General features: G+C 32.7%; 3 protein-coding genes across 5 annotated transcripts; 2 read left to right on the forward strand and 1 right to left on the reverse strand.

Annotated features, from left to right (window-relative positions):
• The first annotated feature begins 3,108 nt into the window (after positions 1-3,108).
• Positions 3,109-7,657, forward strand: LOC145012620 (protein EMSY-LIKE 1-like). 3 transcript variants are annotated; one of them, XM_078971419.1, is made up of 9 exons: positions 3,109-3,393; positions 5,216-5,333; positions 5,417-5,710; positions 6,145-6,348; positions 6,419-6,487; positions 6,572-6,778; positions 6,867-6,935; positions 7,150-7,210; positions 7,290-7,657. In XM_078971419.1, exons 2-9 carry the CDS (start codon positions 5,232-5,234, stop codon positions 7,385-7,387), a joined length of 1,104 nt encoding a protein of 367 aa, XP_078827545.1. In that variant the 5' UTR covers positions 3,109-3,393; positions 5,216-5,231; the 3' UTR covers positions 7,388-7,657. The 3 variants fall into 3 exon arrangements, with proteins under 3 accessions (XP_078827545.1, XP_078827544.1, XP_078827543.1); XM_078971418.1 differs by having other exon boundaries at positions 3,110-3,393; positions 5,207-5,333; positions 7,150-7,213; XM_078971417.1 differs by having other exon boundaries at positions 3,111-3,393; positions 7,150-7,213.
• A 196-nt stretch (positions 7,658-7,853) lies between these two features.
• LOC145012619 (short-chain dehydrogenase/reductase 1-like) lies at positions 7,854-10,615 on the reverse strand. Its single transcript, XM_078971415.1, has 6 exons — positions 10,432-10,615; positions 9,542-9,616; positions 9,214-9,457; positions 9,051-9,128; positions 8,797-8,982; positions 7,854-8,396 (listed from the first exon to the last, which is right to left on the reverse strand). Exons 1-6 carry the CDS (start codon positions 10,584-10,586, stop codon positions 8,019-8,021), a joined length of 1,116 nt encoding a protein of 371 aa, XP_078827541.1. The 5' UTR covers positions 10,587-10,615; the 3' UTR covers positions 7,854-8,018.
• An 8,438-nt stretch (positions 10,616-19,053) lies between these two features.
• On the forward strand, positions 19,054-19,629 carry LOC145009837 (uncharacterized). Its single transcript, XM_078968466.1, has 2 exons — positions 19,054-19,359; positions 19,444-19,629. Exons 1-2 carry the CDS (start codon positions 19,054-19,056, stop codon positions 19,627-19,629), a joined length of 492 nt encoding a protein of 163 aa, XP_078824592.1.
• Positions 19,630-24,146: the final 4,517 nt, after the last annotated feature.

A 24,146-nucleotide genomic window follows, 5' to 3' on the forward strand; every position in this document is an offset into this window, starting at 1 on the left:
AATGAACAATGTGAAAACAAAATTTTTAGTTCTAAATCAAGTAATAATGAACGAAAATTATGGAAAATTTCAAGTAATCAAGTGATAATTTTAGAAATGATTAGAAATCGTTAAAAATTGAACAAAAAAACGCCGATGGTTACTTTTCATAGTCAAGAGTGGGGAAATGGTTTCGTTCATGTTTTCATCGGAAGACATTTTTCTTCATTTTTACTCTTATTGTTGTTGAGAATCCTTTGTGTTACTGAATGTTTCTGCAAATGGTTTTTGTGTTATGGGGTATCGAAGAGGGAAATGATGATTTTCTGTCGAGATTTGATGTGTGATGAAATTACTCAAGTGCCATAACTGTTTAATGTTTTTGGGTTATTTACAAATTTGTTACCGCTCATTGATGTATTTGGATTATTTACAAGTTTGCCACCACGCGTTTTTTAAGCTTATTAAATGATTGGCTGAGAATGGTTCCCCAATTCTCAACTTTTTTTTCTCAATTGAACAACCTATATATATATATATATATATATATATATATATATATATATATATATATATATATATATATATATATATATATATTAGTTTATAACCCGTGATAACCACGATTATAAAATTAATTAAACTTTCGTATTAAAAAATCAAAATCATTACTAAATTATTTTAAATAAATTATTACTTAAGAGATATTTTTTTCGTTATATAAAATTATAATCGTTGATTTAAATAAATACGTGGAGTTATATCCTTTTATAATTTATATTAATTTTATTTTAGTTTTTAATCTAATGTTATTAATTTAATATAATTAAAGGGAGACATTTTAAATTTTGAAATTTAAAATGATGAATCAATTATTAATTTAATAAAATTAGAGTGAGAAATTTAAAATTTGAAATTTAAAATGATTAATTAATAGGTTGACAAGTGGCATGATAAATGATATATAACATTAATGAGGGGTTCTAATTGCATGACACTTGTCAATATGTGATTAAACCTATTCTTTTATTAGAATATATATATATATATATATATATATATATATATATATATATATATATATATATATATATATATATATATATAGAGAGAGAGAGAGAGAGAGAGAGATAGAGAGAGAGAGAAAGAGAGAGGTGGGTTCAATTGAGAAAATAAAAAAGGTTGAGAATGGGGGAATCATTCTCAGCCACTTATTTAATCTAAGAAAAAAAAAACACGATGACAAACTTGTAAATATGTTAATAACCTTCAATCACAAATACGTAACTATATAGAATTCGATAACAGTTCATTCATCATCAAAAAATTTACTCTAACCTTCAATAATCATCCAGATTTCTTCAACTAAACCGGAATTTCTTCGTTGTTCATGAAATTGGAATCGGAGTTCTAGACTCCCAGTCACAGTCGACATTGAAGGACTCAGAATTGGTACTCATAGGTTCCCAATCAGATTTTCGGAAATCAAAATCAAAATAAGAAATCGATCAGACATAGGATGTCGCATCTGAAGTAGAAATCGGAAGTATATGATGATTTGGAATTGATAACTTGATGTTTTTAACATTTTTATAATAGTTAACTTGTATGCACTCCAACTGTTTGATGAAATGCATAAACCAAATTACCACGTTATATTCACATCTGAATATGTTTTCTCACCTGAATCAGTATATGATTATTAACAAATATGCAAGTCTGTATGTTATTCATATGTGAATAACATATAAAAATTATATATATTTGTCAAAATACCTTCAAATATTCATAAGTGAATATATTCACAAGTGAATATACCTTGTAATATTCATATGTGAACATAGTGTGTAATATTCATAAACGAATATATCATTTAATATTCACGAATGAATATACTATGTAATATTCACATGTGATATACCATGTAATACTATGTAATATTCACATATGAAATATCATTTAATATTCACAAGTGAATATATCATCTAATATTGACAAGTGAATATATTATTTTAATATTCATAAGTGAATGCATAGTCCAATATTAAAATATGAATATACTATGTTTATTATATGCTATATTCATATATGAATGATACTATTGTAAAAAAAATCATACTTTTTATTCATAAGTGAATAACGAAGGTACTGTAATAAAATCTGATACATTTTTATTCACTTATGAATAACGATAACTGAAAATATAAAAAAAATAAAAATTTTATTTTATCTTAATATTATATCAATGTGAATGTCTATTTGTAGAGAATAAAAAATCATGAATTTTGGTATATTTAAAATCATTTTTTGATAAAAATAGCTTTTAAAAATTAAAAAAAAAACAAAAAAAACTATGTTTTTGTATATATTAAAGTAACGATTAACATAGTTTAAGGAAATATGTTTTGTTGGAAAACACATGTGCATTCCTTTCCCATTTCCGCCGGTACGTTAGAGGCTTTTGTGGCAAAAATAAATGATTGGCTGAAAATGATTCCCCTATTCTCAACATTTTTTTTCTCAATTGAACCCTCCTCTCTCTCTCTCACTATATATATATATATATATATATATATATATATATATATATATATATATATATATATGTATATATATATATATATGGAGTGGTTCAAATGAGAACAAAAAAAGGTTAAGAACCGTAAGAACTTCTAACTTTAGATGTTTATAAAGGGTTTATGGTAACCCTAAACCCTAAACCCTATATAAACACCCTAAACCCTTTATAAACACCATACACCCTAAACCCTAAACCCTAAACTCTTAACCCTAAACCCTTTATAAGCACCCTAAAACCTAAACCCTAAATCATTTATAAACATCTAAAATTAGAGGTTTTTACGGTTCTTAACCTTTTTTGGTTCTCATTTGAACCTTTATATATATATATATATATATATATATATATATATATATATATATATATATATATATATATATATATATATATATATATATATATATAATACGATAGGGACTGAAGTTTTATAATGATAAAAAAATGGAGGGTGTCATATGCAACTCACGGAAAGAAACGGAACCCCGGCGACAAACAAAATCCAATTCGAAAATTCTTTCATGTCCGCTATATACATTTCCGTAGTCAGCAATATCCAATCGCTTCCGTCCCTCTATATAAACCCCATTATTTTTCCAATTATTCCTCATTGTCAAAGCAAAATCTGTCTCACTCATCCCATCTTTCTGCAAAATTCATGCAGAATGCTAGGCTAGTTCTTCACATTACTAGATTCTCATTGAAGTACGATTGTATTCGTCCCAATTGGATTCACTTCGACCGGGAAGCAATTTTTGGCATCAATTTCTCTGGCTTCTAGGGTTCTTTTGCCATCTCGAAGAAGATCTGGTCTTTGCGATTTGATTTCTGCAGCGGTGAGTTGTTCGTAATCACCCAATTTGATGCAATTTTATTATGTTCTGCAGATTGTTTAGGGTTTCAATGTAACATATAGTATGCGAATTTGGTTATGTTTACCCTTTCGTTTAATTGTTTTCAAGCTTCGAGCTATAGTTTACCTGAAATGAAAGGTTGAAATTGGGGATATTACAGCTTAATCATGTGTAAATACACCACGATAACAAAATTAGGCTGGGTGAGCTTATTTTAGGTGGTTTCTTGCCTTCTATTTGTATGTTTATGGCTTGCAATTAGGGTTTCGAGATAGAAAACGCCCATTCTTCTCCAATTAATAGTCGGAAAAAATCATTTATAAGCTGCAATTATAACACAACGAAATTGCAAGTAAGATGTATTGGCATTGCATACATACACATCTTCATCTGCTCCGCTAAATTACCTTCTACTTAGTTTCCTTGCCTCTGACTCCGTCCCTCACCCTCCTTCTTCTTCTCCACTGGCTGTGTTTCTCTCTCTCCACCAGGCACGGATTGGAAGTCTTGCTATTTGCTTCCGCTGCCAAGTTTCTCACACATACACTGATACAAACACATCGTCGTGTACATTGCAAATCTTCTTAGGTTTGTTTCGATTTTGTAAAAAACAGGGTGCTTTCCCAGATACCTTATTTTGATTACTATGTTGGTAGAAAGTGGGAACAACGAGTAATTCTTCAATGTTCATACTTGAAAGGTCTGATTTCGCAGGTTTTGCTTGTTGTCGGAAGTTTTTTTAATCTTTTTATTCACAATTGTGGTTGTTTAGTTTGCTCCAATCGTTTGTAAAATGAATTTTGATGGTTATGATATCTTTATCTATAGAAATATTAATGTTACTACGTGATATGGTTAAAAGAATTAATATATGATTATTTTACTTTTATGGACTGCATTTTCATTTGTTTAGTATGATCAGTGGGATGATGCATAGATTGGGATTGGTTTTGGTACTAACCGTTGGATGTTGCATAGATATGGATTAATTTTGGTTGTTAATCTCAACAGTTGTTAAAATCTTCCATGATTTCTTGTTTGAACTGATAAAAGCTTTGAATTTCAAGCCCAAGTATATCTATATGAAGGTCTTCAATGGTATTTGGCGCTTACTATTGTTGGGTTTATTTTGGTTTTAGACATTTAAGAATTACGCGTAGCCTGCAGACTTTAAAAAAAACAAACACAGACTTATGGTCCACATCTTCTTCTACAGTTGCTTAGATAACGTGTCCTTATACATGTTTCCTTTTTTCCTACATGAGATAAGGGGCATGTGATCTTTCATGTGGTGACGAGTGATGACAATATTTGTCGGCTTGACTTATTAAAGGACAAACAAAACAGAATATGATGATTTGTTTGGATTGAATGGGCTGGATAAATGGAAAAAGTGCTTGTTTATTCTGTTTGCATACCTGGAATAGTACATTCCTCTAAACATTTATTTTTTAATAAAAACTACATTTTCCTACCCTTTATCTTTCTTATCAAAACCACACGTTCCTTTTTCTTGTGTGGATCTTTAATAAATACAGATCCATTTCCAACCTCCTAAATATAACACGTGCTGGTTAATCAATTGGAACATGCAATTACTTACCAACAAAACAAAAGGAATGATGGTTGCATATGTATTAGGTAAGTAGGGTCCACATCAAACTAGAGATTTCTGGTATCTTGGATGACTGAAATCCTTCAGTTTTGATTATTAGCTGAAAGGAAATCCTAATAGGGTTAAAAAGAGGAAAGAAGAATCTAATGTAACTTCTTTATTTGTTTACTAATTTTGTAGATTTTACAGGGTTGTCAGTTTTACAATGATGCAACATGAGATGGAGTCCCAAATTCATTACCTTGAGCAAGTAGCATACAGTTCAGTGCTACGAGCTTTCAAAGCACAATCTGATGCGCTTTCATGGGTATGATTTAAACCTTTCTACAACTCTATATCCCAGGCTTGATTTGTGATGGATCTGATGAATTTACTTAAATGCCCTCTCAGGAGAAGGAAGGATTAATAACTGAACTTCGGAAAGAGCTGCGAGTTTCTGATGATGAACATAGAGAACTACTCTCCAAGGTAAATACAGATGACATCATTATAAGAATCAGGGAGTGGAGGACATCAGGAGGGACACGTACCACAATGCTCAACATTCCCCAATCTATCCACGACCCTATTTCACTCAGTCCAACCATTTCAGCATCTCGGAAAAGGCAAAAGACGACTTTGCCCCTGTCTTTACCCACACAATCGTTTCCCGGATTAGGAGCTGGAATCCAAACCCCTAAATCCGTGAGTACATTTATAATTCAATTCTGGATTTGATATTAAGGGGCTGTTTTGTTTTTTTACCCCCATTAAGTCCTATATGGGTGAAGTTTTGTATGCATAAGGTCTGTTTCTTGTGTAGAATGAATAAAGGGGCTGAATGAGACTAAATGACTGTTTTACCCTTATATTCCAGAAAACAAATTTCACAATATTCAATGATATTAATGTGAGAGGAGTTGGTAGGTAAAAAGAAGGGAAAATAGGTAAAAGGTTGGTGTCTTAATACATTAAGCCAGGTTTTTTAAGTCAAAAAAAAAGAAACAACCATGTATAGATTAAGTGCTTTACCCAGGGCAGTAAGTAAAAAAGAAACAGCCCCTAAGTAAATATTATTGTTTTATTAGTTTTAATTAAGAAATAAAATATTGAATCTTGAATGTGATTTGTGAATGAAGTCCCCAAGATACCCTTTAATGGGGAGAACTCCAAGGGGAATGCTTTCAAATCATGGATCTTCTACTATTGGTATACCAAATGAAGCAAGTGATGTGGTTGTGGGTACTACAAGGGATCAGTTAATTGGAAGGAAATTAAGAACTAGATGGCCTGATGACAATAACTTCTATGAGGCTGTCATAGTTGACTACAACCCTGTACAGGTGTTGACTTTGTTACTGTAAAAGATGTTTTTTTTTTTTTTACCAATGTTAATATATTTAAACTTGGCAGGGACGACATGCACTCCTTTATAATAAGAATACACCACAGGAAAGCTTTGAATGGGTTAATCTGAAGGAGGTAGATTTTCAGCATCATTTATAAAGTACATAACATGTTGTGGTTGTAATTTGTAAAGTAAAGTATTAAACCTTAAAATCCCAGATTCCACCAGAGGATATTCAATGGATAGGTGAGGAGCAGGGTTCTCATCAAGTTACTCATGGTGGGCCAGGACATGGATTTGGAAGGGGTAGAGGGAACTCAAAGGAACAATCTAGAAAAGGCTACCCAAACCCACCCTTGCAAAATGGTGACACCAAAGCTTCAGATGAAATAGAAATACTTCACACTGATACTCTTTTAAAAGAGGTGATTTGCTTCTAATAGTAATCTTTTCTGTAATTAGGCTATAATTTTTCTTTTTATTCTTCTCTGAATCTTTATTAAATCTTGGCAGGTGGAAAAGGTGTTTGATGCTAGTCATCCGGATCTGCTTGAGATAGAAAAAGCAAAGAAAATGCTCAAGGTACGACATGACATGAAAACCTTCCCATAAAAAAAAAATAAACATAATAAAAGCTCATTAATTCAACAAATAATTTTTACTTCTATTTCATGTGGAATGGAGAAAAAACACCCTCCATTACTAAGCAATGAAAATTAACAAAATAGTAGGAAGGAATGATCTCCTTGATTGTAGCAAGTAGACAGTAGGTTGATATATTTTTGGATTTGTGTAGGAACATGAACGAGCATTGATTGATGTGATTGCAAAGCTTGCAGATGCATCCGACAGTGATAGTGGTAATAAATAAATCATATTATAATTATAATTATATTATCTTTGATAATTAATATTAAAAATTAAAATCAAAATCAGGTGGGGATGAGCGGTACATGTATGGAAGATCTGATGGTCCAGGAATGCCTAGAGGACCAGGTGATAACCAGGCGGAGGAGTATGTGGATATCATTTAGTTTCTCTTTCAACGTGTAGTGTAAATCTCTCTCTTAACTTAACAAAAAAAAAAAAAAAAGAATACTAGAGTTTTTGTATTTGTTGGCACGAGATTTTGGTTTGTATAGGCAAAAAAGGAAGGGTAGTACTATTACTATAGAAGAAGAAGTAGAGTGCACATACTACTAACACATCCAAAACTCTGGCCTTCCTTGGGGTTCATGTTCATCATTCATGATTAGCTTTCTATGTCAACGGAAGCCATAATAAAATAATTTCAAATTTCCATATCAGCATTTACACCAAATACCAATCAACTCCCACTTATGTGCATAATCTTTTAAATGTATCAACTCGAAGTATTTTTATTTTTTTATTTTTCATTTGTAATATAATCAAAATCAATTTCATCCCATATATATAGGATAAGGGCATGGTAGATATATGCACACATTGTTTGTCTCACAAAAGGTTAACTTGGATCAATTTCAAAACATCCATAATAGTTGGTGACTTGGTGATACTAACCCTGTGAGGTTGGTTATTACATGAAGTAAAATTCTTGATAATGTGTCTGGTTTTTCATAGACTAGTCCAGCAAAGAAAAAGGAAAAACCAAGATAAAATTAATAGATACAAGAAACAAGAGGGTCAAAATTGAGCAACTTGTGTACGATCAAAATAGCAACCGGTGGGACCACCTTGGGGTAAAAGAGCCAACATAACTGAGCCTTGTGCTCCCTCTTCCAATGTCATTGTACCCGTGTGCCAGTTCAAGTCAGTGTCGACATATCCCGGATGCACACAATTAATGCACATATTCAGGTGTGTCTTTGCAACAACTCGTGTGTACGCATTAAGCATAGCTTTTGACACACTGTAAGCTGGTAACATCTTTGACCATCCTTTGACTTCAAGTTCATCGTTCCTCAAATCATCTAAAAACTTCTCCACAAATCCGTCGATCTTCTCTTCACTCAAATTCTCTACATCTGCGAGTTCCTTTCTTAGTTCTTCATCCGGAATCCTCTACATACATAATAATTACACACAACATACTATAACACCAAATACTCAAAACTACATATACAAGTGTCTTTGTTTTTCTCATTAAAAAAATGTATGGGTAATGATGTTTCCCTGGATAAAGTTTGTTTGTTTCTTTTCTATACCAAATACTGTTCGAATAAAATAAAATTAGCACTTGACCCTTATATTTCAATTTTTTTTTACAATAGTCATCAACATTAACTTGGTAGGAGTTTAAAGGGTTGGTGTCTTAATACATTAAGCAAGTCTTTTTTTTTTTGGCTCAACTCATTAAGTCATTTTGTCCATATTAAGTAAAAAATACACAACTATATATAGATGCCCAGGTTAAGTGATTAACAGAAGCTCATCAATAAGTCAAAAAGAAACAACCTCTTACCCATAATTCACCTCGTATGGAAGAGACATTTACGATTCTACCCCCGGAAGTGGAACGTTGTAGGAGTGGAAGGAGTGCCCGTGTAAGATTCTTGACACCATAATAGTTTGTGTCAAGACATTCTTTCGCCTTTTCATAGGTTGTTTTAATCACCCCTTGAACCATGTCCGTGGCCTTGCCAGATAGCTACAACCAAGTTGGATTTTATTAGATCATAAAACTAAGAGGAGAGGACAATTATGTAATTTGCTTACCCAAGATGCTGGATCTATATTCAGAGCCCTTAGACCTTCTTCATCCACCACAACTCCAGAAGCTCCAGCATTATTCACCTTTTTAGTTTTAAACAAAACAAAAATTAGGAAAATTCTGGTCATAAAAGAGTGGCTTTAAGTTTCTCCAAAGTCTTGTAATTACCAAGATATCGAGTTTCCCAAATCGTGTTTGTATGAAATTGGCCAAACCTTCTATGCTTTGAAGGTCTTGTACATCGAGCTGATGGAATAGTACGTTTGGAAAACCATGCTCATGGAGCAATGACATGGCCTCTGTACCCCTCTTCTCATTCCTAGCTGTCAACACGACTGTCACGCCGCCAGCTGCCAGCTGTCTAACAGTCTCAAACCCAATACCCTTGTTTGCTCCAGTCACAACCGCATACCTAAAAACCAATCAGAAAACACAAGATTAAAAAAAAAATCGGATCTTGAAAGATCTGATGAAGTTATTCAAAAATCATTCTAACCTCTCTGTGGATTGGGATTGCATGTTGTTCATCATTGTTGCTGCTGTTTGTTGACTTTTCTTGGACGAGCTACACCTAATGAGATGAAAAATGTGAGGCACACAAGTTGGCTATATATACATAGTATCATGAGTTGTTTGGAAGTTTCCGCTTTTTTTATTTTTATTTATTTTTTTTTTCTGTTAGATTTTGCCATATTTAGAGATTTTGGAAGCATTGTCATTGTATGCATGTCTCTTTTCATATCTAAAAAAAAGAAACCGACACCCATAGGCATCCGAACAAAATATTTAGGTGATATTGATTAAAATTGAAAGATGCTTGGAATGATACCGATATGGCAGCATAAGAAACAGCTTCACGTTACCAATTGTATTTGTTGTGTTGGATTGATATATACCAGATTGGAAACCTAACCAAGAGAAGTAAGACAACAAGAAAGAACAAAAGGGGAAAAAATTTCAAATTTGTTTATTACTTTCAAGCTATGAAAGGGAAGTTTATGGAAAGAAAAAGACAGCTACAATCCATCCAAGGAGATTCGGTTGGTGTCAGCAATCATGGATAACATAAGCCACATAAAGAAGAAAATGCTAAACAGACAACTTGTTCCCCCGAAAATTGGTGTAGAATGACTAAATGTGTTCATATCAATTCCTTATACTTGCATTTATCCTTAAACTTCGTAAATTGTGCTTAACAAATTCATCGAGGACAAAGTCAAATCCTCGAACTCGCTTAACTATGCTATTCTGATTTGGTTGTTTTTCAACTTAGTTGGTTCTATCAACTCAGGATAACAGTTTCGACTCTTTGTCGCGCATCCGGTTTCAATTTGAAATCAATGAAATCGAGACAGTTACTGTAATAAAACTAGGTGAGAGAGTGACCTGAAGAATTGCTTTTTAGATAAGCTTAAACTCGATCGAACTCCAACAAGGGGATGAAAGACCACTTCGTCTGTGCAGCGTATTGCTTTCAAAGTGTTTGCGAAAATGGCAAGCTGTAAATGTCCAAGAGCGACGGGGTCCGAAACGAGAAACATGTTTTAATCCTAAACGACTAAATTCCTGATCATTGATTACGTTTACGTTTCATAAAAACTTTTAGAGATGATAAAACGGGGCAAAGTGAACCGACCCATGGGCTGGTATGAAAGACCTAGCCTGCCTAGGCCCAAGCTCGTTTCAATATTTTTTTTGGTTGGCCATACCAACAAATAAAATAATTTAAATTGGATATAAAAGTATGGCAAACACAATAACTTTTTTTTTTCTTTGGTATAGGTGCATGAAGTTTTTAACCCTCGTTTATTTTTTTTTTCCACACATAGAGTGTCTTCCTCTTGATTGCTACTGTTTAATTCTACGAAAAAGGAGCGATGCATAAAAGCAAGGAAGATTTAAGCATACCCAAATAGTTGACATTGTTAGTCTATGGAGATATGTATGTATGTATAGCTCAATCAATTTGGGGCTTTAAGCGAACCAAAATTTTTGGACCCTTTGATATTACTATCAACTTTGAGAAGTAAAGGTTAGTTAGTTGACATTTAAAAAATCACAGCCGTGATCCACAAACAAATAAAATATATAGTTTTTGGTTTCATTAACCCTATGGTTAAATTTTCATAGATGTGAGTTACAACAGTTTGATCATCGAATTATAATTAAATCTAAAAATATTATTTATGTAAATCTAAGATATTGTCTTCTCTTGCTTTAAATGGCGTCAATACTTCACCTAATTAAGGTGGTTATTTGATGTAAAAATACATTGTCATAATAAAAAAGTTCTTAAATTATCTTGTTATTGTGTACATGCTGTGACAACCCGATATTTCGATTCTATGTAATGACCTACAAAGCCAAGTATTGTAACCACTTTTGAAAATAATGAAATTAACTTTGAAAATAAAATGTACAAAAGTCTTTATTTGGTTACCTACTATGTTAGATATTATTAAACCATGAGCGTACATAAAAAGAACGTCCAAATCTGATTTCGTATGAGAAAGTTATGATTTTTCCAAGTTCGGTATAGCGGTAGACAGTTAAAAACTCGAAACAGAGAGCGAGCGACTTTTGACCGGAATGACCTAAATGAGAATCGAAGGTCTCGACAATGGTATTTCAACGGTAAAAAGTCTGGAAAAAACAGACATCGGATAAAGAAGTTATGGATTTCTAACGAACTTTTCCTACCCCGACCTTTTAAAAATAAATAATAAAAATAATTTCAAAATTTTCCGACGGAGTCTAAACAAAAGTTGTAGAGCGTAGTCTCACCTATGCGTGGATATAAAGAACGTCGAAACCGGAGTTCGTATGAAGAAGATATGAATTTTTGAAGTTTACTAAATAATTAAAATATAAATTTAAATAAAAATTCGGTATTATCCGAAGGAGGAGTCACCGGGCCAATCCGAGTTACGCCCAGCATACCCTTGTACGCCCAGCGCACTCGAGGACTAGGCCTCGGAACGTCCACGTCGCCCCTCTACTCCCCTATGTCTTGTCCCGTCCGAAGTTCCAGCAGTCGAGGATGCGGTCACGCATGACGCACGGGTACGCCCAGCGTACCGAGGCGGTTCCCAGCCCCTATAAAAGGGATGCGAGGGTTCCGGGTAAATTGCTCATTTTCTCTCATTTTTCTTGCGTTTTTACTTCCTTTTGCATGCAAATAATATCCTGAAGCCCCGGTTTCCATACCCAAGCCCCGAAGGAAGTTTACGCTCCCGAGATTTCCGAGAAAATCCGCTTTCTCAAGTCAAAGTTCTGATCGCTTTTCATCTCACCTTCTTCGATCTATCAAGTGAGTTCATACCCCTATAAACTACGCTTTTAAATGTTTGATAAATGCTTTTTATACACTTTTGAGAGGGGGGGGGGGGGGGATACAAGTAAACACACGGGTATTATCGTGTGTAGCCTAAAGTTTCACTATATAAACTTTTTATCTAGTAATCATATGTGATTGATAACTACTACATGAGAACTTTTGTATGCAATAAATATTCTTGGTAACATCTTGTCTTTTGGAAATAGAACATGTTTATATATATATATATATATATATATATATATATATATATATACGAATCAAACACTTTATTTATACTCTACGTATATGTGATCATTTATGTCACTTTAAATGTTATAATTTACATAACAAGTGAGCATTACACTAGGGTTTACTATATGAACGAAACACACACTTGAAAAACTATAATAGGTATGGTTTACGAGAAAATCATGAACATTTACATACTAGAAACACTATATCAAAGAGATATTTTCATACACAAGAACAAATGGACATTTTCATACGTAAATCTGTTTTATACTAAGTTTTGTGAGACATTTTACGTACTTTCGAGTATGCATTTTAAGTCCTGTATTATATACCATAATCCCTGGTAGGGGGAGTGTGATACTTGTGTACAGATCTATACGGGATTGACAATCCCACACCTAAGTTGTTAACTACAGCTAGGCCGGCAGACTTGGGGTGATAAACGTCATAACTTTCCAACGCCTGAAGAACGTTGTTATAGGCATCCTGGTTAAATAGTATGGTTATAAGACTCACATGGAGTATTAAAAACACATTGATTTACGAGGTTTTTCAAATGCCTTAAACAATTTATACATAAACCTACTATTTTAAGCATGAAAAGCACTATTGCATTACAATTTTGGAACAATCAGACTACCATCTACTATAGTAGAAAATATGAGATTTTCTAGGAACTTTTTAAACATGTACAAACCATTTTCATTCTATTTCATATAAACATTGTCACTAAATACTTATGAACTCAACAACTTAAATGTTGATCTACTCTTTCAAAACCACTTGTATTTCTCAAGGATTCAGTAATACAGGTAAACTACAGCTTTTGAAGAAGGGACGCTGCTGCGTTAGCTTAATTTAATTTTGACATCATATTGTAATTTGTTTTTGAAACAAGTACCTTTCAACAATGTAAACTTTTAAATATTATATATGATGGTTGTATTAGTTTCTTTACTATGTATTCAATTGTTGTGATACTACATGAAGTCATCCGCCCTCGAACAATTCCGTCGTTCTGGTTTAGGGGTGTGACACATGCCATATGTATTCTTGTTATTGTCATAATAATTAAGGCCGATTTACCCAAATGTTCTATAATATATTATACTGTATAAACAAAAATTTAAAATTAAACCCCATTTATTAATTTAATTACATTCCACATGTATCCTTTCATTAAGTAATAAGTATTAACCCTAACAAGTCTGTAGTCTACAATACAAATATACAATCAATATCAATATATCATATGACATGAAAACAAGTTAACAAGATTAGAAGGAGAACAGATAGATCATGAAACTTGGAAGAACTAGTTTATTACCGTTTATGGAGATTGGAGAATGCAGATCAACAGAGCAGGCGATGAGGGATTAGGGACGCAAACACATAAATCGTATGCAGTGGAACTTTGGAAGAAGAAACGTCGTTTTTTTAGTTGTTTAGAGCCTTAGCCGATTAGGGATATAATACATGGACTCCTTGGTTTGTGGGGCCCTCTTGATGTGGGGCCCTAAGCCCTAACTTTGATTTACATTGCATTAAGCCGACCCTGTGTATGTATATTGTTACCCACTTTGTGGCCATAGCCCATTAAACCTTATTGTAATTTGTATATAATTACCATTAATATATCTTTAGTTTATGGGAAAATATTGTTCCGTGGGGTATTAGAGCAAAATACATAACTCGTACTCTTTCACTCTCTCTTCTTTGTGTCACGATATCTATCTACACCTCCTTCCATATTCTTTCTGATTATCAATGATCACCATGGACAATGAAGATGGTCTCTTCCACCCCTCCACCCTCTAAAAAACCATACTACATAAACCAAAATCAAAGCTTTCATTCCCTTTATCCTTGATCTTGACTGACTAAATTATGACACCCGATGAGAAGTGTTTGAGACACATTGCATGAAATTTGGCACAATAGATAATGTTGATGCCTCCATGGATGCTCAAGCAACAAGACCAACTGGCTTAAAATTGACGAAAATCAATTTTATTGTAAACTCTTGATCTAAAGTTCATCCTAATCTCTACTTCATATGAAATAAAATAGTAATGTCACTACCCAAACAATCTAGATAAACCTCAAAAATCTGTTTCGAGACAACAAAAATGTGAAATCAATTTAACTTGAAAACGAATTAAGAACATTATATATATTCTTAATACAAATGTCGGTTTCCTTCTTTTTTCTTTTCTCTACCTTTTACTTTTTCTATTTTTCATTTCCAATCTTTTCATTCTAAGAGCATCTCCAATGATGACTTATTTATAACTTATTAGTATTTATCTTTGTTTTTTTTATAGTTTATTATCATTGGAGCAGCTTATTTGCTTTTTTTTTATTGACCACTCAATATATATATATATATATATATATATATATATATATATATATATATATATATATATATATATATATATATATATATATATATATATATCAGTGTTGTAGAAATCGGCCGATTAATCGCTAATTGGACCTCCACCGATGAGATTTATTGCTAATCGGTCACTATAATCGGGCTTGGTCAATGCAGGTCAAATTCGGAATTAATCGGGCCTAATCGAACCTAATCGGACCTAATCGGGTTTGGTCAATGCAGGTCAAAATCGGACCTAATCGGACTTAATCGGACCTAATCGCCGATTAATCACTTTTTTTGGAGAATTAAAGTTAGATTTATAAATTTTTTAATAATTTTCTTAAGAATTAATGGTCCCCGATTAATCCTCGCCTAGCCGATTAATCCTAAATCTCTAGTCCACCGATTAACGGCCGATTAGCGGTTTCTGCAACCATGATATATATATATATATATATATATATATATATATATATATATATATATATATATATATATATATATATATATATATATATATATATATATATATTGAGGTGTCAATATACTTCTATATTTTGTCATTTAACATCCTCATACTTTAGCTATATTTCATTTTACCTTCCTAAATATATTTTAGTTTTAAATATTTTTTATCTATTTACTAATTAATTATTTATATTAAATATCTAAGGACATTTCATATATGGAATATAAAATTATAATGATTATATGTTTTTTTTTCAATGTTTTTTATCACTATTCCGTAATAGTTTTTTACGTATTAATTTTTCTGAACGCTATTTTGTAATATACTTATTTTGAAACAATTTATTATAATGTTTTTTATAAAATTAAAATACGTGTGTTTAAGTGAAGAATAGTTAAATAAGGGGGTTTTATAGAACATTTTAGATAGATATGGATAAATTAGTTGAAATTTTATAAAAGAAACTATGTGAGAAGATTAACCATTGGAGTGGTTATTTAATTATAGGTTAATTTATTATAATGATGATGTGACAACACCTTTAAATGATAATATGACTTAACCATCGGAGATGCTCTAATCCTTATACGAAATGTTCTTTAATTTTTTATTTCATTTTCTTTCTATTGGACCGTTGTTACTTCTTATCTTTGTCTCCACAAGTAAAAATTTCTTCCTTCTTTTTTTTCAATCATCGACGTATTCTACCTGCACTTTTCCTTTACCATTCCAACTGTTTGACGAGGTAACATCCATTCTTTTATGCATCTGTTGCATAATTTTACTTATAATGTCTTTCTTTATGCCCTATTTACGAAGCTATCGAAGTTCACCAATCCGTTTACATTTCCTCGATTTTACTGCATATGTATTTTTTCCTATTTGGATTATTGACTTATCACTTTCTTCTTCGTTTATACCTTATTATTTATCACTGACAAAAAAAAAAATCTTTTTTGTATCGATTCTAAAAGTATAAAAAGTTAACTTTTAGTTAATACCATGTTTATCACTTTCTTCTTTCGTCATCCTTCTGTTATGGAAACTAATAGATAGATTGTTGTCGGCATCTTCCTATTCTGATGTTATTTTGTTTGATTATAATTGGCTTATCGCTTTTTTCTTTGGTTCATACCGTATTTATCACTGACAAACAAAAAATCACTTTTGGATCCATTCTAAAAGTATAAAAAAGTTTATTATCGACGTCATCTTCATGTTCTCAAAATTAATACATATATTGTTGTCTATATACCCCATATTATGATATTTTTGTGTTTCGTCCAAAAAAATGTTTCTTCCCCTATAAGAGACCTAAGGTTTTTCAGGTTCTACTATTCATAAAGGGGCACCAATTCTGATTAAAAAAGTACAAACTTTTTACCTCTGTAAGATATAGCTTTTGAAAGTGTGCGCTCCAAATCATAGTTTTTACTATGGTAAAAGTTATAGGTAAAATACTATCAACCCAGTTTCATTTAATGCCCTTTGTTTATAAAACTTATATGAAAAAAGCTAATAAAAACTGTTATGATACACTCAAGAAACTAAGAAATCGGCATAGAGAATTTCCTTTACAGGTCACTTAACATTTTTTCTTTCTTAATGTAAACACCCATAACATGCTTCTTATTTTTTGGTTTTGCTATTCTATTTTCCGTAGGTACCCTGTTGTTGTTTACTTGTTGTATGGTGTAGTAAACAATTCGCTTAAAGGTTTATTTTTTGTATTTTCAGTTATTTAACAATTTATTATTTACTTTATCATGTATTAGTGTCTTAATCTAATTTCAGTCCAACAAACACTTTCTTTTAATAACTATCTTATCTATGCCTTCATCCCGAAAGAGACGTTATACACTCGATGAACATATTGCATCGTCTAACAACCATCTTATTGATTCTTTATACATAGACAATAGTGACTATACCTATGTTTGTGAGCATTGTTATGCCTTATTTTGGTACGATGAGCATGTGAGTGCATTGTCATCCAATCGAGCACGGTATAATAATTGTTGCAAAAATGGCCAGGTCAAACTTCCATTTTCTATGATTCCTCCTCCATCGTTGGTGACTTTATTTGATCAACCTGAATTTCTTGCCGATATACGTGCTTACAACAGTATGTTCGCGATGACATCTTTTGGTGGAAAAGTTGATGAGTCTATAAGCATTGGCTCTGGTCCATACATTTTCAAAATTGAAGGTCGGGTTTATCATTGGCTTGGTTCGTATTGTCCTCTGCCTAATGAACACCTCCGGTTCTTGCAAATGTATATATACGACACTGAAAACGAGGTGTCTAATAAAATGAGCTTCTTTTCTAATGAAAACCGAACACCCTTAAACTCTGACATTGGCACTCTACTTATTTAAATTCTTGACAATACTAATAAACTGGACTTTTCAGGAATGCACGTGACCTTTGTCGTTCTTCTAATATACTGACTTTTTCAAATTGTCTATACAATTCCTATAACTCTTCGCGTTATGGTAATCCTACTCCAGGCTGTATAGGTGCAATTTTGAGTGACTTAGATCCCGAGTTTGATGGTTACTACATTGTCATACGTTACAGGGTCAATGGACCTCAACAAATAAACACTCTACATCCTCTGTACATGCCCTTGCAATATCCTCTATTGTTTATACATGGTGAAAGCGGTTGGTCTGATAAACTACGCCTAACTGGTGACAAGCTAGCGAAAGATAAGAAAAATAACAATGAACATGTTCTATAGCTACCAATTACATGACCGACTTAATTTGTATACTTTGATCCTAAGAGGCGGCCGCCTCTTTCAACAATACATGGTTGATGCGTATGCTTGCATAGAACAAGATAGACTTAATTATTTTCGATATAATCAAAATGCCATTCGGAATGAATTCCTTCAGGGTATACATGATGCGGTAATGTGTGGTGATAGTAAGGGGAAAGACATAGGAAAACGAATTTCTTGCCATCAACATTTACTAGCGGTCCTCTCTCTATATGTATAAACATTATCAAGATGCATTGGCAATATGTAGAATTCATGGAAATTCACAGTATTTAATTACATTTACATGTAATGTCAAATGGCCAGAAATTTGTAGATACATGGATAGATTTCCAACGTTAAAAGCCGAAGATCGTCCCAATATTATAACAAGGGTCTTTCACATGAAATTGCTTTCCTTCACTAACTTTCTCAAAATGCAGAAACCATTTGGAAAAGTTTCAGCAGGTAATATATTTATTGCTTACCAGATGACACCAATGATTTGGTTTATACCAGTAATTTGCATTTTCAAATATAATTTTTTTTCCTAATGTAGATCTATATATACACAATAGAGTTCCAAAAGGTCTTCCTCACTGCCATATCTTATTATTAATTCATCACCCAAACAAGATAAAAGATGCCAACCAACTGGATGAATACATATCCGCGTGGATTCCAGATCCAATTGCTGACCCAGTTTTGTATAGGATAGTAACTGAATCTATGATGCATGTACCTTGCGGAATTGCAAAAGATGACGCCCCATGCATGTCTACAGGATCATGCTCAAAAAAAATTCCCAAAGGAATATCAAATGGTATCTACATTTGACAAAAATGGTTACACGTGTTACAAGAGACGTCGAACTTCTCACTTTGTCCAAAAGAATGGAATTTTCTTAGATAATAGTTACGTTGTGCCCTACAATCGAGCTTTGTTGCTGCATTTTCATGCCCATATAAACGTCGAATACTATGGGTGGAATATGCTAGTAAAGTACCTCTTTAAATACATATCAAAAGGAGATGATCGTATAAAATTCGCTATTACAAAAAATCCCTCTACCATTGCTGATATTGGAAAAAATGCTCCTACTGAAATGGACGAAATCAAAAACTTTGTAAATAGTAGATTTATCTGTCCTCATGAAGCATCATGGAGAATTTTTGATTTCGTAATACATTACTGAAATCCTCTCGTGCAGGTACTTTATCTAAAACCACAATACCTGCTTACAAATTTAACACCATTACCTGATCACCTACATTGGCTTTTTAAGGTCCGTGTTGTTCATCTGGAAAACATGCAAAACATCACATTCAGAGACAATGAACAGCTTGACAATGTCGTCTCTAATCCATATGCAAAAGCCACTAGTTTACCGGAATGACTTGCAAATAGTAAGATTGACACCAGTGGACGCGATCTACGCTATGTTGATTACCTTTCTTAATACCGATGAGTTCAAAACAGAAAACATTGGAAACGTAGAGTCACGGACAGAACACCATCTATAGGTCGACTAATATACATCCATCCATCCGCTGGTGAGATGTTTTACCTCTGAATGATGCTTTCACATCAAAAAGGTTGTCATTCCTTCAAGGACATAAGAACCGTAGGTGGTGAATTACTTCCAACATTTCGAAGTGCATGTGAGAAACTTGGATTGCTTGGAGATGAAAATGAATTGTTCAATGCAATTGAAGAGGCTGCTTCATGGGCTACCGCTGCTAAATTAAGATCTTTGTTTACTCTTATGCTTTTGTTCTGTGAGATCTCAAATCCTAACAAGTTTTTTCAGCAACAGTGGAAGAAACCTGGATGTTCTTTAGAAGATCGGCGACACTTTGGTTGTGCGGAAACAATTTGGGAGTGAGATCGGCGAAGGAGTTAGCACGGTACCGTCTGCTGCCTGCCAAACCGTGATTCACCCATAACCACTTGTCTTGCCAGTTCTTGGGGGTCTTTCCATCGGGAACTAAGGTATGCCCCCCTTGCTGGACGAAAAAAGTGCACTTGTCACCAGTGCAACAAAACCTAAAGAAGAATTTAAAGACAAAATAGTCAGGGAGAACGCCGTTAGCGCGGCAAATCATCTCAAACGCCACTATCTTGTTCACAGTGTTGGGAGTCAACATCCGGATGCTACAACCTTCTTTTTGCAGGACCTCTTCCTGGAAATCGGTAAGAGGAAGGCGTAACCTGACGTTAAGGGATTTAAGATAAATCCCCACTTTGCCAGGAGGAGGAGACGTAATAGACGAGCCAGGCGACGGGAACTCGACTCCATCTGCTGAAGAAAGGCGGTATGTCTCCACCAAATACTTGTACTAAGCACCGGTATGAAGAGTTCCAGATGAATAAGCCATGGAAGAAGAGAGGAAAAGAACCCTAGAAGAAAGAAGAACAGAAGCGAGGAAGCATAAAGAAAAAGGAAAATATAACGATGAGTGTCCTTATATGAGAAAAGGAAAAGCGGGATAATCAAAATCCCTGACAGATGACGTAACCGCCAACCATGATGAGTGGCCACGTCGTCACTAAAAACCGGAATGGCGGGTGAATTGAAAACATGCACGTATAGAGCAATTAAGTCCAGAACATCGTAGCTATCACAATAACGCTACATCTATCGGATTGGGGGACTTGATAACGTGCCCTAGCCCGCAAGAAAGGGCTGTGCCCAGCTCAGAAGGCTAGCGCATCTGGAAGACCAGGTCAAGCGGGCTTAACGCCCACCAGCGTCCCTAAGGGCAGGGCACACTAGCAAAAGGATTAGCATCCGCCAAATGCGTCCTTCTAAGAGGCTCGCGCCCACCAAGGGCGCCCCAGAGCTCCACAACAAAAGATACGGCCGAGCGACAAAGCAAGGGATTAGAGCATTACTGACAGGACCAATGACATCGCTACAACTCGTCGAGTAGACCTTGCAATTTATGAAAATTAAAGCCATAAAATTATTACCTGAGAGTCGGGGAGTTACACGGTTATTTAACCCGCATGCTCAAATCCAATTCTACTCGGCGAGTCGAACACACAACTTGCCGAGTCACTCATTAAATCCCAAAATAAATAAATAAATGTAATATCTGGGAGTCGAAATGTTACATCCACATCCTATAATTGGTGTAAGTAAAGAAGCTCTACGATTGTGGTAGTTGGATGGAATGATTTAGTTACTTACTAATCATGGTGTCTTTAATTATATTTGTCGCTTCCAAAAAAAATAAGGAAATGCATTTTGGCAATATAACAGGTTTTTTTTTTTTTTTTTTTTTTTTTTTTTTTTTTTGTTTTTTGTAAAATATCAATTGATCTAAGTTTTTCTTAAGCAATATAAATATTTTGATGTAAATATATTGTTTGAAAATCTCTATCGCAACAAAAAATTTTAAAAAATATATTTTGTTGAAAATTAATTAGAATTTTTGTAAAATATAAGAATATTGCTACATAGGGATTTTGCGGTAACTAATGACTTGTTTTTATTTCTTATTTCGTTGTGAACATAACATTTTTTGCATTACGGATATTTCTTTTTAGGTTTTTGCTTTAAGATTTTGTAATAGGTTTTTTTTTAACAGGTAAAATTTACTTATTTTTAAGATGAAATTTGAACCTAAGCGTGGTAAAAAAATTGCCGGAATATGACTTATCAAGGTAATTAACTTTTTTGTATGTTCACGTAACTATTTTTTTTTTTTTTTTTTTTTTTTTTTTTAGATATCTAGGTAACAAACTTTTTGGAAATGTTCACATATGACCATTATGACCTGCTATAGCAGGTTAAATCCTAGATGTGAACGCTTTCAACAAGTTTATGAACAAAACGAAAAGTAAAAATTAAATTACATGAATAGTCCCTGTGGTTTGGGGGAATTTGTGGTTTTGGTTGCTAACTTATATTTTTAACTTAAATGGTCTATACTGTTTATTTTTGTTGCACGTTTGGTCCCCGTCTTACCTAAAAATACTATTGTGGCCTTATTAATTTATTTTGTTAATTAATTTTCTTATCTATGTATTTATTTTTTTAAATATTTAAAAAAATTAATAGACCACACATATTTGTATCTCCTCGGATGATCCCTACTATTTATTTTTTTAATTAATTTAATTTTTTAACTCGGATGGTCTCTACTACTTAATTTTGTTACGAACTTAGTCTCTGTCTTACTTAAAAAGACTATTGTGCTCTTATTAATTTTTTTTTTAATTAATTTTCTTGTTTATGTACTTATGCTTTATATGTTTAAGAAAAATTAGTAGACCCTACATATATGTATCTCCTCACCATCCTATCTTTCATCATTCTCGACTTCTATTTATTTTTCATCTTTAGTGATATCGACGTCTTCATCATCATTTTTTTTTCGATCCTTCAACTCCGTCGAATCATCACCACTACCCACTAAAGATGAAGAGATAGTAGGTTATGGTGTTGGTTCATCAGAGTTGAAATACCAAAAAAAAAGGACGGTGAAGACGTCGATGTTACTAAAGATGGAAAAGAAATAGAAGATGGGGAGGATCAGAGATGAGATGGTGAATTGTAAGACTCAAATTAAATTTCTCAGATGTGGTTTCAGGTTTACGGTGATGAGATACATATATGTGGGGTATATTAATTTTTTTATAAAAAATAAATACATAAATAAGAAAATTAATTAAAAAAAATTAGTTAGGGCACAATAGTCTTTTTAGGTAAGACAGAGACCAAGTTCATAACAAAATTAAGTAGTATGGACCATCCGAGTTAAAAAATTAAATTAATTAAAAAATAAATAGTATGGATCATCCGATGAGATACAAATATGTGTGGTCTATTAATTTTTTTAAATATGTAAAAAAATAAATACATAGATAAGAAAATTAATTAATAAGGGCATAATAGTATTTTTAGGTGAGATATGGACCAAACACGCAACAAAAATAAACAGTATGGACCATTTAAGTTAAAAAAAATAAGTTAGCAACCAAAACCACAAATTCCCCAAACCACAGGGACCATTCATGTAATTTAATTTTTACTTTTCGTTTTGTTCATATCTGGGTAACTATTTTTTTTTGTACACATCTAGGTAACAAACTTGTTGAAAGCGTTCATGTCTAGGATTTAACCTGCTATAGCAGGTCATAATGATCATATGTAAACATTTCCAAAAAGTTTGTTACCTAAATATGTACAAAAAAAGAGAGACAGTTACCCAAATGTGAAAATAACGAAAAATTAATTACTTTGATAAGTCATATTCCCAAAAATTGCATTACACCGTACGGTCCATACCATTAGTTATTGGGAAATCTTCATAAAAGTCCTAATATTTATGGAAAAGTTACATTTTAGTTCCAAAAAAATATTTTTGAACGAAAAAGTCCCGAAAACCGTAAAAAATTTACAGTTTGATCCTTTTTGACCGGTTGAAACTGGTACCAAATTAATTTGGGACTATGTCGTAAACTAATCCAAAATATTGAGACTTTTCTGTAAACAAAAAAATTAGGATTTTTCTGTAAACAAAAATATTAGGACTTTTCTACAAACAGAACCCTTATTATTATTATTATTATTATTATTATTATTATTATTATTATTATTATTATTATTGTTATTGTTATTAAAATATAAACAAGAATACTATTTTTGAACTTATTATTATTAATATTGTTACTAATACATATAAATGCATTTAAATTAAAAAAATAATATTAATGATATTATTTAAGGGTGGAGGTGGAGGAGATGTTGATGCTTTTAGTATTGAAATCATGAATGTTTACTTGTATATTTTTACTTTGTATATAGTCATTTCACATTTGGTGTTATTGTTTTCAATTCAAAATAATAATACTTAACAATTTAAAAAAAGTTGCATATTTACTGTTTGACTGATACTCGTATTA

The sequence above is a fragment of the Lactuca saligna genome, chromosome 8 (genome assembly GCF_052625555.1).
Source record: "Lactuca saligna cultivar CGN05327 chromosome 8, ASM5262555v1, whole genome shotgun sequence".
NCBI classification, from domain to species: Eukaryota; Viridiplantae; Streptophyta; class Magnoliopsida; order Asterales; family Asteraceae; genus Lactuca; species Lactuca saligna.